The 18,674-nt window shown below is 31.2% G+C and overlaps 1 protein-coding gene across 2 annotated transcripts; it reads left to right on the top strand.

Moving 5' to 3' along the window:
- The first annotated feature begins 1,012 nt into the window (after nt 1-1,012).
- LOC148621774 (short/branched chain specific acyl-CoA dehydrogenase, mitochondrial-like) lies at nt 1,013-17,908 on the top strand. Of its 2 annotated transcripts, none has more exons than XM_088576453.1 (11): nt 1,013-1,089; nt 4,295-4,463; nt 6,618-6,718; nt 7,298-7,504; nt 8,782-8,952; nt 9,773-9,898; nt 11,344-11,436; nt 13,231-13,320; nt 15,075-15,212; nt 15,601-15,700; nt 16,393-17,908. In XM_088576453.1, the coding sequence occupies exons 1-11, from the start codon at nt 1,063-1,065 to the stop codon at nt 16,461-16,463; spliced, it is 1,293 nt and encodes a 430-aa protein (XP_088432579.1). In that variant the 5' UTR covers nt 1,013-1,062; the 3' UTR covers nt 16,464-17,908. The 2 variants fall into 2 exon arrangements, with proteins under 2 accessions (XP_088432579.1, XP_088432580.1); XM_088576454.1 differs by having other exon boundaries at nt 1,062-1,083.
- Nucleotides 17,909-18,674: the final 766 nt, after the last annotated feature.

An 18,674-nucleotide genomic window follows, 5' to 3' on the forward strand; every position in this document is an offset into this window, starting at 1 on the left:
TGTTGTAAAAAAATTCTGTAATCTGGTTTCATTTCTAATTTGTTGTAACAAAAATTCCAACCGGTAAAAATAAATTTAAGATGTATGAGTGGAACATTATAAATATTTTTTATTAACTCTTTTTGAATTCATTGTTCAGTTTTATACTTTCTATACGTACAATTTGTTTGTTAAGGCTGACTGATATAACGCAAATATTTTGAGCAAAAAATGAAACTATCATTACTGTTCTTTCCACCAAACAATTTTCCTCAAACAAATGGGTATGGTGTAAAATGTGTAACCCGTACCCGTACCCTTACCAACTTTTCCCCGTACCCAAATACTATTTTGCCAATTACTTGATTATTTCCGGCTGAAATTTGGTACAAATTTACAAAATGACATGATGGTTAGACTAGAATTAAAGATTTTTAAAATGATTTTCGAAAAAAAATGACTGCATTCGATTTTCTGTTTTTAAAAGATCTAAAATTTGTAACCCGATATTCCGATACCAAAAAATCAAAGTCCCGTATTTTTGTTATCTGTTCTATTATAATACATATTTGACATTTGAACATCATAATATTATCAAAATTTTCATTGACAATCAATTAAAATCGCACCAGACTCTGGTCATTCTGGATAAGATCGTATCCATTCTTTGCTGGTACGGGAATTTACGCTAGGCACGGTTCGGAATTCAAACTCAATCACTTCTTTTTATAAAACAATATCAAATCTTTAAAAACTTTATCCGAAGTCCTTCGGTGAAGTTTTAACCTCTTAATGATTTTTTAGAAAAACGTAAAATTTGGACAGGTAAGTGAAAAATAGTCAATAGTTAGGTACGGTAACTTCCGGTTACACATTTAGACCTTTTGACTTCAGAAAAAATATCAGAAAAATAATCATCACTTTTTGTGAAAAATGAATTGAAACGGTCTTTTCCACATCTCATGCAGTTTTTAGTTCTTAACATACCTAAAGAATAAATATTTTAGCAAAACATTATTTGGTTAGGGGAAAAGTTGGTTTGGGTACGGATACTGGTTACACATTTTAGACTGTACTAATAAAATGGCTGCCTCCAGGATCAAAGTAGGGGTGAGAAAGTTACATAAACTTTAAAGCGCCAAATATCATTGCATGCAAAGTTTGTTGTATTCATACAGCGAATTCTTTCCCTTAGCCGATCATGTCATTTGGACTAAATCTAAACCTGCTCGTGTAATAACCAGAGGCAATGAAATAATCGCACCCAAGACAAGAGTCAGTCTCTATAGACTAGACATGACATGTACAAATGTAAATAGTTGATAAAGTTCATCATTACCTTTTGATAAATATAGCCCCAATTTCACCACAAGTTTCCCTCTGACTACAGACAAACCTGTGCATCTATACTGTAGAAAAATTTTAAGGCATAGCATCCCCTAAATTAATCCCTTTTGGGAATCAGTGTCCAAATCAGAAAATAGCTCCCCTAGATGTGAATAACTTAATGCTACATGAATGCCTTAACATTGTCAAATTTTGAGTCTTTTTTTTTTACTTGTTTAAAGAAGTGAATATGATGTGTTTTAAAAATTTTGGAAAAAACATGGACGGTTGTAGGTGTATTTCTGCTGTTCCACAGTAATCAAGAACCTGACTTTGTGTTCTAGGGTTACCATTTCCCGTTACCCATGGGAAGTACTTTTTAAGGTCAGAAAAGTTGAAAGAGAGATGCTACATGTAGCTGTCCATGGGCAATTAAACTTTGCCTGTAGTTTATTTTCTTTTGGAATATCACCAATAGACCCTGAATTCTGTTTTATGAAAGTTTCACTAACAAATTTGTGTGTTTTGACAAGAATTGACAACATTTCTTTTTTCATGGATGTTATTATACGCTTGTAATAAAGCGTCTAAATGATAGCAATCATTTTATAAAATCCTAAATGGAATACCACAACCTGGATTCATACTTTCATGTATATTTTACAGTCAAAAAGGTTGCATTTAGTTTATGCATGGTAGAACGAACGAATAATTGTCTTTTTGGAAATACTTGAAAAATATTCTACTTTAAATACTTCCAATTTGTATGCTTTTCTGGGAAGTTTTTTTACTCTGAAATCAGTGACAGAATATGAAGGTGTTGGTACCGGAAATGACTTGTATTTTATAATAGAAGTATATTTGGTGGGAAAATTCAAATGATTTGAAATGAACCAGAAGACAAAAAAACTTTGAGTGTTTATTCAATTTATTCATGTTTTAAAGGAAACAAGATTCAATTATGTATCAAAACTATGGTTTACTTCACCTCTTAATACAAGGACTTGACTCTTATTTGTATTCAAAACGCAAACAAAAGCACTAACCTTAAAAATATTAGGGAAGTTACCACATGTATATTGACTGGGAAAGTAGATTTTGAGTAATGACTTTTTAGGAAAGTTGACCTACATGTAGCAAAAAAATCCTAGAACACTGTAGTTTTGATTGTATTATCTAAATCGAAACCTAGCTTTCTACGATACAATGTAGAAAAAACATTTGTTTTCTCTTTTTGTCAGTTGCGTCTAATTTTGTTTACGCCACATGTTATATGTAAAATATTCCCACCGTCAGTGGAGAACTGTAATATTTCTGGTATCTATACAAATTAATCTGACCCTTACAAATGTATATAGAATGACGCTGATGCTCAGCCCATAAGAAATGAAACATTGTGGTACCGTACAATGTATATGTAAACATGTCATAAAATAAAGGTAGGATTTTTTAAATCATAGACTGACCTAAATACGTATGGTTTTAAAACATGTACATTTACACACATATAGAATGTAAGTCCAACATATGATGTTATGTCATACATGTATTGTAATTTTTCCTTTTAGTATTTTTTTATGCCCCACTTTTAGGCTTCTGTAGCATTAAGTTTAAATACTGTCAGTAAATGTACATGTATGTACTGTACATGTACATTGTTGTCACAAATTCTCAGCAACCGTTCATGGGAATTATGCAGCTTCATCTTAATGATTGACTTAAAAATCTGCCAAACATTAACTTCTTGTTTGCAGAATGCTCATTTGTTGCTAAAGAGGATGTTACTTTTATAAATTTTCATCACAAAAATCTCAGCAAATCTCCATGGGAATGATTTGAAATTCCAGATTTGTTGTGATGGATTGTAGTGTATGTTTATACACACATGTAGCTTTTCAGCTATGTTCTCACATCTTATGTAACACCTGGCATTCATTTTTAATTTGGAATTACTTGGTTTTGTACAGCAAAAAAACGTACATGTATGTAATATGCAAGCTTGTGATTTTTTGCTTGCATGACCATGTGAAGAAATTCTGCATGCTATATTACTTAGTCAAAACAGGTGTGATTTGATGAATACTCGGCATTGATAAACAAATATCCATTGATTGACATTATTATCAAAGTTCAATTTCTAGTTACTAGTATTTGTATACTCCTACAACATAAGAGGTTGGAATTCTGGCACCAAGTCAGAAAATAGCTTGCCAGACAACCTCTAACATTGCTGGAGTAGTATGTGTATTGATTATTGTTAATACATGTATTTGATTTGATGATTTTAATAGACAGAGGAATAATAGAATTGATCATTACCCTATTGGCCAATGTGTCTTTGTCCATCTGACTGCTCCCTGATTTAATCTTTTTTTTTTTAATCGTAAAGCTTACATGTCCATTCTCTGATGATTAGAGTAAACAATTATAAACAACTCTTGTCACAACACTTTTTGTGACACTGCTCTCATTGATTCCAGTATAGAGATAAGTATAAGGTAAGCATGTGTGCTAAACAATTCATGTACTTGGGTTGTTTTAAAAGTTGTTTTGGTACATGTATGATAATGATTGCTTTAGAAGAGCAAGTTTTGGAGTTGATAATAATAATAATAGTTCTTACTCACAAATAGACAATAGCAAGATGGAATATATAAATATACAAACAATCAATGAGATTTATCAAAAAAGGGAACTTTAATATTTGCTGGTGTTGACCATGAGTGCAAAAATACCAGTTCTTACTTATTTTCATTTTTATGATATTTCTTGCATGAAAAAAGCAAAAAATTAGATTAATGATCTGAATAGTTTTTCTATTATAAATATGACTCTTTAACCTACAATGTACATTGTACATTAGATAATTAATATGAACATACAGCTTTGTACAAACTCCATTAACATTGTACATGTATAATTTAATATTATGTACAATTATTTGTATTTAATTGTTATTACATGTATTATATTAAAGTTATTTTTTCAGATTCTTCTACAAAGAGTCTGTTCATTAAATCAAAGATGGAATAAAAGATTATACAGCATGGCATCTTCTGCAGTCTCATCGGCTAATGAAGGCAACAGCAAAGTTTCAGGACCTAGAAATTTGCCAGTAGATATGTTATCAGATGAAGAGAAAATGATGAAGGAATCTGGTAATTAGTTATTTTAGTTTTTGTTTTGAAGTCATGTAAATAAATAGTGTCAGGGATCTCCATGGATCAAAATGAACACATGGTTCTGTCTCCGATTGGACAAATTTTTATTGTGGCAGGTGTCCTTTCGTGGAGAAAATAACCTGCCAAAACAATTATGATAAAGTTGAATGTGACATATTTAATAGCACAAGCTACAATATAGAAATCAACAATGTCCTTCCCTAGGCTTGACCTTAGGTCCACAGCTCTAGAGAAATTAAAATCACTGGTAAATGTGGTCATTTTGTTGATACTATTAAACCACGTGCATTTAACAAGTTCTTTATACATGTAATTTAGCCACAAGAATGTAGACATTAAAAAGTCGTTTTTGTCTAAATTATATCATTAAACAATAAGTTAGAACTTTTGGAAGTTAAACCATCGCATTTTCATAAAAGATAGACAAATAAACTGCTTTTCTCTGTCAGATAATTGCAGAAAACGTTAAGACATTGTTGTTTAAATTAAGATGGTCTTCATCCCTTTCCGATCACATCAGTCTTTGTCAAATTGAATTAAACTCTTGATACTTTCTGTATTTTATTAAATGAAAAGTTTTAAAATTTTGTTCATTTAAAAAATAAAACAGTAAAAATAATTCAGGTTTTTTTAATCCTATTGACTTTGCCAACAGTGATAATTGTGAATTAACAGATCTGAGATGTGTTTACACATGCGTTTCACTCCCTGACATATTAAACCCCCAGAAATTACCAATCAAAACATTGAAATTACTGTTAGAATAAACACACGCACCAATCGTATAGATTTATGACAGGTAAAGGTGATTAATAAACTAGAGTAATCAAGGGAACCAAGGTTATAGCGGTAATCAAAAGAATGTATTCCAGGGACAAAGACCAGACATGGAAAACAGACATACACAGCAAAGAACATAAAGTAACTAAAATCATACATACAAAGTAACAAAAGTAAATGAGCAACTCAGACTCCACTAAAAACTAGGAGCATGGACCAGGTGCACTGGTAGGGTAAGCATCCTCTGCTTTTCTAGAAACACCCGCCAAGTTGCTCATAAAAAGTCAAGTCCGGGGTAGACAAACAAGGAAATGAAAACTATGACCTGTTGAATAAATCAGTTTTCATGGTGCTGATGGATACACCATAACGACCCACGAGTTCATGATGACGACCATAAAACTTCTGTAGTGATGACTTCAATCTTGTAGCAACATAACCCTGTTCCAGAAGCCTATTCGTTAGAGTTCTAGCGCGATACGAAAAGTCTATGTAGTTTCGGCAAGCTCTGGCATAACGTATGAGTTGTGATATGAACACTCCATACGCAGGAGCCGAAGAGATGTTGCCACAGATGAAAGTAATTGGGAAATACAGTTCATTTCACCATCCGTGCGAGACCCGACAGGGTAGTCAAGGACGTTAAAAACCCCCTTAGTAGAAATACAGTGCCAATTTGCAATGCATGATGCCAATTTGAATACATGATGCACACCAAATGAACATGTGGCGCTTGTTTTGAATTCATTGCGCAAGGAAAGTAAAACATGGCACAGCCCCATGCAAAAAGAGGCCATGGAGAACGCTGAGTGTTATCCATAGATTCCTTTAATGGCATGTTCCTTCTTTTCAATAAGTGTTCTTCAAGTGTGCTAGTTCATCTAGAAGATTGAGAGTGACAATAATGTCTTGTCATGTAGATGTACATGTACAATACATTTATTGATCTTAATTAATGTAAACCAACATCTTTTCACCAGAACTTTGTTGTAGTACATTTGTACATGTAGTTTTGCCAGCAAGAAAAAAATGTGAAAATAAATCACCACAAAAAAAAGACCCTTCATGTTAAAAATTGTGCTACATGTAATAGTGAAATGGTATCGATTGATATCCCATAACACTAAAAGAAGTATCCACAAAGTGCTTTACAGTACATGTGCATGTATCTTTTATTTGTATATATATTATATAGATTGATGGTTGGTTTTCATGAACATAAATAGAACACTGTTTATGCATTCTAAGTTGGTTTGAATTTTACTACCTGATATGAAAGTCTCCCTAGCATTTATATAACACTAAAGGGAGATTTATTCCATGTGAAAGAACTTTCAATTTTTTCTTTAGTGGCAAAGCTAGCAGCTGAAAAGATTCAACCCTTGGTGAGAAAGATGGATGCTGCAAGTCACATGGAGTCCTCAGTATTACAGGCATTGTTTGAAAATGGGGTGAGTATATCATGATTTTGCTCCCACAACTACAAGTTTGGGAGCAGTTTGTTTTACCTCTGTCCATTCATCTGTCAAACAAGATTTTGCATAATAATTCTTACATAAATGAAATTTTTGGGGAAATGTTTATATCCCTAGTTGTTAGCTTCTATTAATTTTTTTGAAAAATTGTAAGTTTTCTTTTTTGAGTTAAAAAAAAATATTCTCAAGATAGGTTGGTGTTTTCCAGTTATCAGTGTTCTAGGATTTGTCAAAATTTTAGGATTGCACAGGAAAAGTCTGAACGAAAATTAACTTTCCCACACCTGAAGTTTGCTTTTTACACTTAACAAATCATTTAAAAACATTTAGTTTTTTTCTTGCCAAACAGAAAGTAAGGCATAATTAACAACTTTCCCACATCAAAATTGTACTTGCTCCAGTTAACAGAAAACTGGTAATGGGGAAAGTCAGTTTTGAATATTGATATTCATTTGTAATATATAATGTAATAAAATCTTTAGTCTCATAAAACTTTGTTCTTAATTATGTAACATAATAGTTTATTATGACATTAATAATATTTTTTTGTTTCAGCTTATGGGTATTGAGATAGACCCAGAGTATGGAGGAACTGGTTCTTCATTTTTCATAGCTAACCTTATTATAGAAGAGTTGGCAAAAGTAGATGCCTCTGTCAGTGTACTAGTTGATGTACACAACACACTTATCAATAATCTCATTAAAAAGTTAGGAACACCAGAACAGAAGGACAAATACCTCCCAAGATTGGCAACAGATACGGTAGGAAATATGGAAATATTGGCAAGAAGAATCTTAAGGAGGTAGACCTAGTGTAAGGGACATAACTCATGAAATCAGTGGTATGTTTATATCATATTCAATTTCACCAAAGCCTATCAAGCTTTCATTTGACACAGAATGAAATCAATCCAATTTTCATTGATGCTTACATAACATTGATGAAAAATGTTGAATACAAATGTTCCAATGATTTTTAAGAGTTGTGTCCCTTACTTTAGGTCTACCTCCTTAAATAGAGATTAGATGCCAGTATTAGTTACTGTGAATTTACATGTACTGAGTTCTGTAGAAGCTTGTTTTTCTTGTATATGACACTTTTATCATTAAAGATAGAGTAAGGAATGATTGGAAAGCTCATCTGTAATCCATAAAATTAATCTGGGAATAAACTGACATACATGTAACTGGTTAGTATACAATGAACATTGCTGTTATTAATATACTTTTTTTTAATGGTAATGAGGAGAACAGCAAGTTAATTATCCCATTTACAATTGCATAAGGCAAAACAAAAGTAATAGTTGTTATTGAGAGGTAAATATTTGGCCATTCCAAAAATGAAAAGTTTTAAAAATGTTTTATTATATTGAACCATAATGATGTCTTCATAATCATCAGCGGATGTTGCAACCATAGTTGTTGATTGTTGTCTGATCAGGTTGTATCAGATTTTAACATTTTTAAAGGATAATCTTTGAAAACTTAAGAACTTTGATCAGCCAATGAGAAACTCGGAGGAGTATGGCACTATTGCCCTGGTCAATGGTAAAAAAAATGTTGAATTAATAAATAGAACAATCAAGGTCTTTTGGAGTGATAAGTTAAAATGTTACAATTGATTTACTATGGTAGATAAGTACTGAAGTACTTGGTATTATAAATCAATATACTTTACTCTTTGTTAGAGTATATTATATTGTTTGAAACATATTTTATATGATCATAACTTAGTGTGCAGAAAATTATTAATAAAAGTATCACAGGCCCATTTCCAAACAGGCAAGACAGTTTTTGTAAACTTACTTATGACAACTACACAATAATCCAAGTACTATGTTATTACTGTCTGATACCGAATTGAAACAGATGAGTTATTTACTAATTTGCATGTATAGTGATTATGTAAGGCTACTAAACTTGTACTCTTTTTTTCTGTACTAAGACCTTTTTGTGGCTTTTTTTTCACAGAATTTTATTAAATGTCCTTGTAGTGGAGGTAAATTTATGGAAGATTAGTATGTTCATCTACTTTACAGATTGGTAGTTTCTGTTTGTCAGAGACAGAATCAGGATCAGATGCCTTTGCCTTGAAGACTTCAGCAGTAAAGAATGGTGACCACTATGTTATAAATGGAACCAAAATATGGATAACTAATGCTGAACATGCTGGATTGTTTATGGTCATGGCAAATGCTAACCCTACAGCAGTAAGTGATGTAGTATTATACATTTGTTGAATGGTCATGAGGGGAACAGTAAATTCATTACCCCCAAGGTATGTGAAATATGAGTTCTGCACTGTTGCCCTAATCAATAAAAACTATTGACGGGGTAAACAGAACAATCAAGGCCTTTTGAAGTAACTAATTAAAATGTTACACTTGATTTACTAAAGAAAATATACACTGATGTATAATAAACATTGCCAACATTGCCAACATCACAAACTGAGTGGTTTAATCTTTATGTAATGTCATTTCATTACCTAAATGTATTGTAAACTTGTGAATGTTTCATGTGATTTTATTGTTGCTTATCAGTTTTTAATGCAAATATAGTAAATTTGACATTGGCAGAAGTACCTGTATGGTATTAATACATACTAACTACATATAAAACCCTTTAAAGACTTTTCATCACTTAAAATTTAAATTTTCCTTTAAAAAATCTATTGATTTAATTTTATGTTTTAATTGCTCTCTTCTATATTTAACACATTGGTTTATGAATTGCATATAATACTGTAACAATTAAATTTAATGTCAAAATGTTCATGGTATATGTCATACAACAGATGAAAAGCATTTAATTACCATAATTTTCTGGGCATGTATACTGTTTTTATTTTGTTTGTCTATTCTAATCTATTTTTCTCAAGTCTGACTGATTTCACAAAATATCGCAATCGTTAGATAAGTCATAAGTTATGATGTCACAATACTATTTTCTATAATGATGTCTAAACCAATGTATAACTTTTCACTTACAAGTTTTATGTTAAGATGGCCTATACATTGTATTCAACAGGGTTATAAAGGCATTACAACATTCCTGGTTGACAAAGGCACAGAAGGTTTATCTATAGGGAAAAAAGAAGACAAACTTGGCATCAGGGCGAGCAGTACATGCCCTGTTCATTTTGACAATGTGAAGGTAAAATGTCTTAGGCCATACAAAAAATGTCTAGGTTCTCAGTCTCAGTAGGGATGGCGGCTTTTTTTTTTTTTCTTTTTTTTTTGGTCAGATTTTGCATTTTGAGGAAAAGTTGTGTATGATATTCCATAGCATCAAAATCTTCATAGAGAAACAATTTTGCACAAAATCAGTGGCCATATTTTAACCTTTGTGAAATAACTACATCTGCTTTTCCTGTCAAGCATGCAAATGATCCTGATGACAAATTTATAAAACCAAAGCTGTTTTTCAGATTTTTTTAAATTTGTTTTGCCACAGAATGAAAATTGCTGACCCTAAAGTGTTTTAGGGATATGGCTGTGCCTGAGAACCTAAACCTATTTTTTTACCTATTGGGTCTGAGAACCTATTTTTTTATAGCCTTAGGGATTTTTTTCTTAAATATATTTATGATAAGGAACATTTCTTTTTAATAATATCCAGTTTAGGGTTGGCCTTATATTTGTATTTTTTACATGTACCTCACTAAATTTCGAATATAAACCAGTGATTGTTTTCACCTCCAAATATAGGTTATTTAGAAAAAAATATGAAAAAAATCATGCAAAATTCAGAAAAATACCAGCTTTTTTCTGTTCCCACTTAGCCAATTTTCTTCCCTTATCCAACAGGAGGGGCAGTTTTGAAAAAGAGTTACAAATCACTATAAAGACCCAACCAATATGTAAATGAGTACATTGAAGTTAATGATAAACAAAGGTTGATTTAAATTTTTGTAAATTATATATTATTTTTCACCAAACCTATAAACATATAACTTGGCTGTTATTATATTCATTCATTCATTCATTCATTCATTCCTTTATTTCCTCTTTACAGAGATTTGATTTGAAATAACAAAAGTATACATACAAGAGTAAGACAAAAATAATTGAAATAGAAAAACAAACCTATCTACATACTAAATTTTAAAAAATCATGTCAAAGTACTATGAAAAATGTTAGTGATCTTAGGAAGGATAAAGCATGCCTTGTCTTGCAGAGGACATGGTGTCAAACGTCTATAGAAGTTTGATTTGTTAGAGCTCTATGGTAAGTGGCTGCTGATTTAATCATTTGTGTATAACATAGCAAGTAGAAGTGTTCAGCATCAGTGTCATCAAGAAGAAATTCAGTTTTCTTTCCTAGAAGCACACAATAAAATTTTCAATGTCATATTGACTCAGTTGAACACATAGATTTAAATTGAAGTTTTCAATCACGATATCATGGAATATATCCTGCAAAGGATAAGTATATGTACATTCAGACGATTAGTGAATAAAAACATCCTTGAAGCTTTTGTTGCAGAGTTCACAAAGTTTGGTGTCATATGTTATGTGATTTAGAGAGTTTATTAATTTCATTTGGCATAAAATTATTTTAATGATGTGTACACATGTAAATTATGAAATTGTTTCCAGGTACCAGCTAGTAATGTGTTAGGAGAAGTTGGCATGGGTTACAGATATGCTATTGAAATACTCAATGAAGGAAGGATTGGCATAGCTTCACAGGTTTGTGTATTTAGTTGCCCTTTAAGTTCTACAATGTAATTACTTGACCCTTCTTTTTCAGGAATGAGACTTAATGATAGCAATAAACTTATTAGCCTTAACTCATTAGTATTATAGTTGAGGGAAGACTGAATAAACTTAACATTTGCTCAAGCTTCTTATTGGATTAATTTTTTAAGTATGTATGGTTCTGTCTGAAAACCAGACAGGGGATGATTCATCATATTTCAAGAAAATCAATGGAACTGTTCAGATACATTTGTTGTGTTCTAAAAACAACTCTTCCTATGTTCATTTCCATGGATCTATTACATATTGCAAAATATTTTTTAAGGGTCATAGTTTAAAACTTCTGGCTGGAAATTTGTCCATACTTTTTTGTAATAGAACGTAACCAAACTTAAGTGTTAATATCTCTAGTGGGCAACTTTCGATAGCACTTAAAATTTTGAATACAGTTTTTATGAGGCCTTTGGAAAGATTCTCCCCCCCCCCCCAACCCTCCCACAAAAAAAAATATTTGGAATTATAAAATGCATGACACACTAATAAAGTCACTAATCTTAAGCTTTTGCCTGGTTATAAGGGAGAGGTGCACTTAAGTAGCTGTCGACTTCATAATTATACAATATTTGAGTAAAGTCTTTTATAGGTTAAAGATCACATATTTATTTATTTGAGTTAGCTGAATGCATTTTATATCGATAGAATGGTCAATGATTTTCTGTAGCAAGATATAAAGGTGAAAATTTTCATTGAATGACCTGTCAAAATAATAGTTTTCTCCCCTGCAAAGAAAATTTTAATGTATTACATATATTTTTTTCTGGATTCATATGATATTTTTATGAATTTCATTAGCCAAAAACTTTCTCAACAACTTTATCAAACAATATGTAATCCTTTGACCCATAACTAAACCCTACATGATACTTAGATGTTCTTCTCCTAAATTAGTAATTATAGGATCGCAAATAATTTGGGGACATGTAATGTTTTGGCGTAGTCGTTGGCTGTCTTGTTGTCTTTAGACACTTCATTACCATGCAATAACTTTAGGTGTGGTTGACAAATTGTTATGAAATTTTTATATGATTTTACCTACCACTAAAGGAAGGTTCCTATTTTTTTGTTATTTTACAGCCCCTACTATTTTAAAAAAGGGGCCAAAGAGGGTAAAAATAGGTGGTTTATTGCAACCCATATGTAACATTTGTTTTTTTTTCTGATTTCAATTATTTTTTTTTATTATGTTGAATTCTAGTAAAAAAATGTATCAGCAGATTTTATGTGTTTTGGACCGTTTTCAAGTTAAAGGGGGTCAAATTTGGGCGATGCCCAAAAAATTCAACTTCCTTAATTTTTGGTCAGATTTCAAATTTTTTTTATTGGATTACCCATAAAAATCCCTGCCTGTGTTTTTAATCAGATTCTAGATATCTCTTACGGTTTTCTAGTTATAAGGGGTCAAAGGGACAACACCTAAAGAAATCAACCTTTTTATTTTTGGTTTGATTTTACATTTTTAATGTCCAAACCTTTTGATGTGTCCATAATAAATTGTAAGTTCTTATGCTTAAATGTGTCAAAAACTAATATTGTGTCAACACTGGCCCCAACTGTGCAGGGTTCGACCACTGCAGTCATATCATGCTGTGCTCGGCAAAGCTTTTCATTCAATGCTATTTGCAATCACTATGAAGAAAGTAATGAAACACATTAAGTAATATAAACACTTACACATGTGTAATGGTATACATTATTTATACATGTACAATGTATGTTTCCTTTTAGATGCTTGGTTTGGCCCAGGGATGTTTTAATAACACAGTTCCTTTCACAAGAGAGAGACGTCAGTTTGGAAAAAGAATTTGGGATTTCCAGGTATGGTTTATAATTTTAGAATTAAGTGGTCCATTTCTTTGCTAATTATTAGTTCTATGTAGGTCTCAGTTTCCATGCTGCCAACTTAGTAACTAATTTGTTTTCCCACTGCTTTGGATTTAAGCTTTACTGGACTAAGTGTACATCCAGCATATACAGTTGTGCTGGTAATTAATGGACTTACAAATTCCTCAGTAGCAGTAGAATAAAAGTGTGTTACATATGCGATAAAAAATAAATGAGGAAAATTATTATTACAAAAGCTTAATTTAAAAAACATAAACCTGATGACGCAGGTGTTTTTATTTAAGAAGGAACTTTTTTAAAATATAGGTAACTGGGTACATACATTCAAGGCTTGTTTTTTAATTTTTGACCAGGGTATGCAATATAACCAACGTTTGGGCAATGGATGCTTCAAGCATTAAATGCCCCAAAGTTGTTATGTCAAAAATTCAAAATAATCCTAAATATAATTTCAAATTGATGAAAGTCGAAATTCTCTTCATCAAAGCCTTATTTAGTTTGGAATTATTTGAACTGGTTGACGTTAACGACATCACAGTACCAAATTAGTTTATGAAAAATCTTGCCCATAGTTAAGTTATGTATATATATCTTTAAATTTGTCAATTTAGATTTAGAAGCTAAGAACATGTATAAAAGACAATACAGCACTTTAGCTTATCGTTATACCCTGGCTTTGTGGGCGGTATATAGTAGTTATTATGTCTGTCTGTTTGTTCCTTCCACTTTACATTCATAACTTTTTCTTTACAGTCTTTTTTGCAACTACTTTTGCTTGTTATCAGTAATTTGTACAAAATTCCTTTGGTATGTACTTGCAGAAAAAGCTTGGATTGGCAAGCTGACTTGATGCAAGAAATCATTAGCTCAGTTTGAAATAGGCATGTGCTAATTATATCCATAGGGATCCCCTTTTAAGAAGGCCAATAAAATTAGGTTTTACTATGACGTTTCAGCGACCAGCAAATTTGTACTTGTAACCATTACTGTAAACAATGATTATAAATAAAAACAGTTGAAATGTAGTACATATACAGTAATATTGCAAATCTCTTAAAAACTTATCCCGAAATAATATAAATCAATCAGTACTGTACTTTTCTTTTCACAAGTAAGATTTACTGCATTCTGACATGTAGGGCTATGTATCGTCTGCTGTTGTGCTGTAGAAAAAAATAATCCTCTTCATTCTTCAGCTGATGTTAATAATGTCTTGTAAGTTTGTTATTATAATGTACTATTGTGAAATTAAACATAGCACATGGATAATAGCCAGATTGCAGATAACTGACAATGTTTATCATCTTTTGCACTTCAAGCGAGTATGGTATTATTTCTTACATTTTCACTACACAGGAGTGACTTTATCTTCTCAAGAACTGTCAAAATTATCAACAACTCACCATGAAAGAACTTTAAAAATCCTTGATAATGAAGCACAAAAGATTTCAACAAATTAATATTGTTATATGCCAACCATCTCCTGTCACATTGCATCATCAACTGATGGATATGCTAAATTTTGACTGGACCATATCTTCAATGGTCATTTGATAAAATAGCCCACATTTAATAAATACTTAAGGGTATTATTTTGAACCAATTTCAGATAATGAGTATTGTTTTACTGTTAGTACATGTATGTATCATCTTGTCATGTGCAATGTATAGAAAAAGTTTCCAATAATAACTAAAAACTATTGTGATCACTTTATCTATATTTTCAGGCCATGCAGCATCAGATAGCTCATATTGCCACTCAGATTGAGGCTTGTCGTCTGCTGGTGTACAATGCAGCCAGAAGGAAAGAGGCAGGCCAACCTTTTGTTAAGGAGGCTGCTATGGCAAAATTATATGCCTCAGAGGTACTTCATATAAGGAATGGATGGGATGAGAAAATTTAAATGAGCTGATATCATATCAAACCCATTAATACATATTGATTTTTGCCTTATCTGTGTCATGAAATGTTATTTAAAATAATTTGTGATTCAGATATACCAATCAGTTAATTATTATGATAATGATTCAAAAGAAAATATTGAAAACCTTAACGTTTTCTAAAGAGTAAATAATTCAGTTTTTCATTTTGTACTCATCTACTTGATGGTTAACAAAAATGGTAGTATGTATGTATATTCTTATGAAATAAACAATTAGCCGCCTTTATCTTCAACTGACTTCATCACTACACAATAAATAGAATAATTAAAATTGAGACTTTTTTTCAAGAATTACATCATTCCATTTTAGGTAGCCTCTCTGACAACTACTAAGTGTATTGAGTGGATGGGTGGTGTTGGTTTTACCAAAGATTTTCCAATAGAAAAATACTATAGAGATTGTAAAATAGGTAATAATATGATTATATGGTAATACTTTTAAAAAATCCTATATTTATTAGTTTCTTTTTTTTTAAGTAAAAATATCTTTAGGCATCAAAATCAATGGTGATCTGTATGACAAAATATAAATGTTTATGCAATTCAGAAAAAAAGGGTTCTCATAGTGTAAAAAATTAGAGATGCTATTTTAAAAATTGGTTCTGTTGTAAATTGCAGCATTAAATTATATACCCGTAATGAAATCCTTAAATGAATAGAATCAAACATTACCATCAAAACCCTTTATTTAGTAACCTGAAAATTGCAAACAATCAAGTAATAGTTAATGTAGCAGTCTTTATACCAGATTGGAGATGATAAATGTACATGCATGTCAAAATTCTGCCAAAATCACTTTTATTTTTTTAATTTAGGATCAGGTACAGACTCCATAACTAGTCTAAGTCATTCAGTTTGAAGTAATAGCACTTTGCAACAGTTATTGTTCTTGATATGATTGATTTAAGAAGAATGTATGGTTTTCACTTCTCCAAAAATACAAATCTTAATACAATAAGGACTACAATTACATAATTTGCTTATTTGATGGATTTTTGTGCATTTTGTATCCCATCTACCTTTAGTAGTGTGAATTCTTACCTACTGTTCTTTGTTTCCTTATCTGTTTAAAATAAAATTTCCGTTCAATAATATTTTTCAGGAACAATATATGAAGGAACCTCAAACATCCAGCTGAACACAATAGCCAAATGTATTGAGGCTGAGTCTTGATTAACAATAAGTTACCTGATGTGGAATTATATTAACCGAGAACAATTATCTCAACATGATGTTTTTTTTAATCTCATGACTAGTGTCCATATTCAAGCAGAATTGTGAAGAAAATGGCATTTATTGTATTACTTTGACTTGGCTGTGATAGATCTACATATGTTGAATACTATTATCATATTTTTGTAATGAGAGTAATCTTTTTATGATTTAACATATATAATGTTAATAGGATAAATAATTGGAAAGAGTGAATAACCAAAATATGATTATGAGTGCCAAAGAATGCCTAGATTTAACGAGTGGTCGGAACTTGTTCCGTGCACGAGTTAAATCATTATGCGTTCATGGCACGATTGACTATATTTTGGTTATTCACGATAACCAATTGATTATCCTATTTATTATATAGATTTCCTCCATTATTCATTGTTATTTTCAATATGACTTTTATATTTTGTGAACTGCGGATTGATATTAGTAGTTTTGAAGTGCGAGAGTGAAATCACCGAATTTATTTTTACACTGGGAACATTCGGTATATCACTGCTATCTATATAATAATATTGTGTACTGTGGCTGTAAGTTGTGTTATGGAATGAAATAGATTCTTTTCACTAAATGAGGACTATATATGTACAAATTTCTTCTTTGACCATTTTAATTTGGAGCTACTGATAGTTTTAATTGTTCATTGCACTTATAAGAAAAAAATATATGACTTAATATCAGTCGTATTTAGCTTTTGTTTTCTCAACAAAATACCACATTTTAGGAAAACTACAATTATATCTGTATTTCTTTGTCAAAAACTTTTCTTTTGTGTTTTAATTTGTGTTTGATTCTTATTGCTAGATTTAGTATTATTATTTATTCTGTGAAATACTCTATTAATTTCTAGTATGAGGTTACTTCAATTTTATTTTTGTTACATTTTTTTCGTTGTTTTGCATGTTTGTTATTGACTTTTTCAAGGTAAATTCAGTAAAATCTTGAACTATTGAAAGGGGTGCAACAAATGTAAGGAATTATCTACCAATCTCTTATATTTACATAGACAGGTTACCCAGTTATAATGGAATAAACTGTATGTGATCAATTATGAAAAAGAAAACTATTTAATTTTTCTGAATAATTTATTAATCAAGAACCCTTGAAATTTTGGAATAAATGATAATTTGTATAGTTATATCATGTATATTTAGGCACAGACCATTTTCATCTTGAATGAAAGGTGGCAGGAATTTTATTTTGAGTTAGAAATTTTTTTACCTTGTACACATTCTAGTTACAAAATTTCAAAAAGTACTTAAATAACTCATTTTGGTCTCAAACTACTGGGGTTTGTTAGAGGGGAAGGTGGAGTTTAGTGAAAATAAATTGACACACTTGAAGTGATAATTAGTTGTATAATTGTGATTGAATGAATAAAGTGTGATATTTTACTTGTGTTTTCTTTCTTTTATTGTTTGGTTCTTTTGGTGATGTGCATACAGTCAGGAATTTATGTTAGGAGGAAATAAGTAGAAATGATGGCTGTTCAACTTCATCAAAACTTGGTCTCCTTTGTTCTCCACAACTTGCAGGATTGTTATGAAACTAAATGGGGTGTTAAATTACCACATTGGATGTGCATATTGTCAGTATTTTTTGGACAAAGTGTAGAAATGGTTATCGTTGTCCACAAATCCTCTTTAACAACTTTCAGGACTGTTGTTAAACTCAACAGAGTGTTAGATTACCATATGGTTATGCACAGATTTTCATGAATTATTAATATTCTGTTATTGTGCTATCAACAAGAAAAATTGTACAGATTACTTTTTTGGAATTTGGTGTTTTGAACATGGCAGCAAATATGTATCAGAAGTGCTAAGTCTATCTACCTTAAAAATGGTGTCCAATATGAATCGTATGTCCCATATTAACGGGGTTCAACAGGCTGCAGTGGGTATTAGTCGCGTTAGGGGGGATGTCTTAATTTTACACTTGGTGAGAGGGGTACATGTACACTCCCCGTAACCGGACATTTCCGATTGGTACACCAATTGTAGATTAGATTGATAGTGGTATGATCTCATTGTCTATTAAAGTGTACATGTAATAGAGCAGAAATATTGAGCTTAGGGAGCAACCATTTGATTTTTATGGGGGCTTTTTTTCGTATGGCCTTTTTATTTCTTGAAAATTTCAATCCTGTCTTTTTATTTC

The sequence above is a fragment of the Perna viridis genome, chromosome 3 (genome assembly GCF_037379345.1).
Source record: "Perna viridis isolate PV_CMFRI_1.1 ecotype Kerala chromosome 3, ASM3737934v1, whole genome shotgun sequence".
Lineage (NCBI taxonomy): Eukaryota > Metazoa > Mollusca > Bivalvia > Mytilida > Mytilidae > Perna > Perna viridis.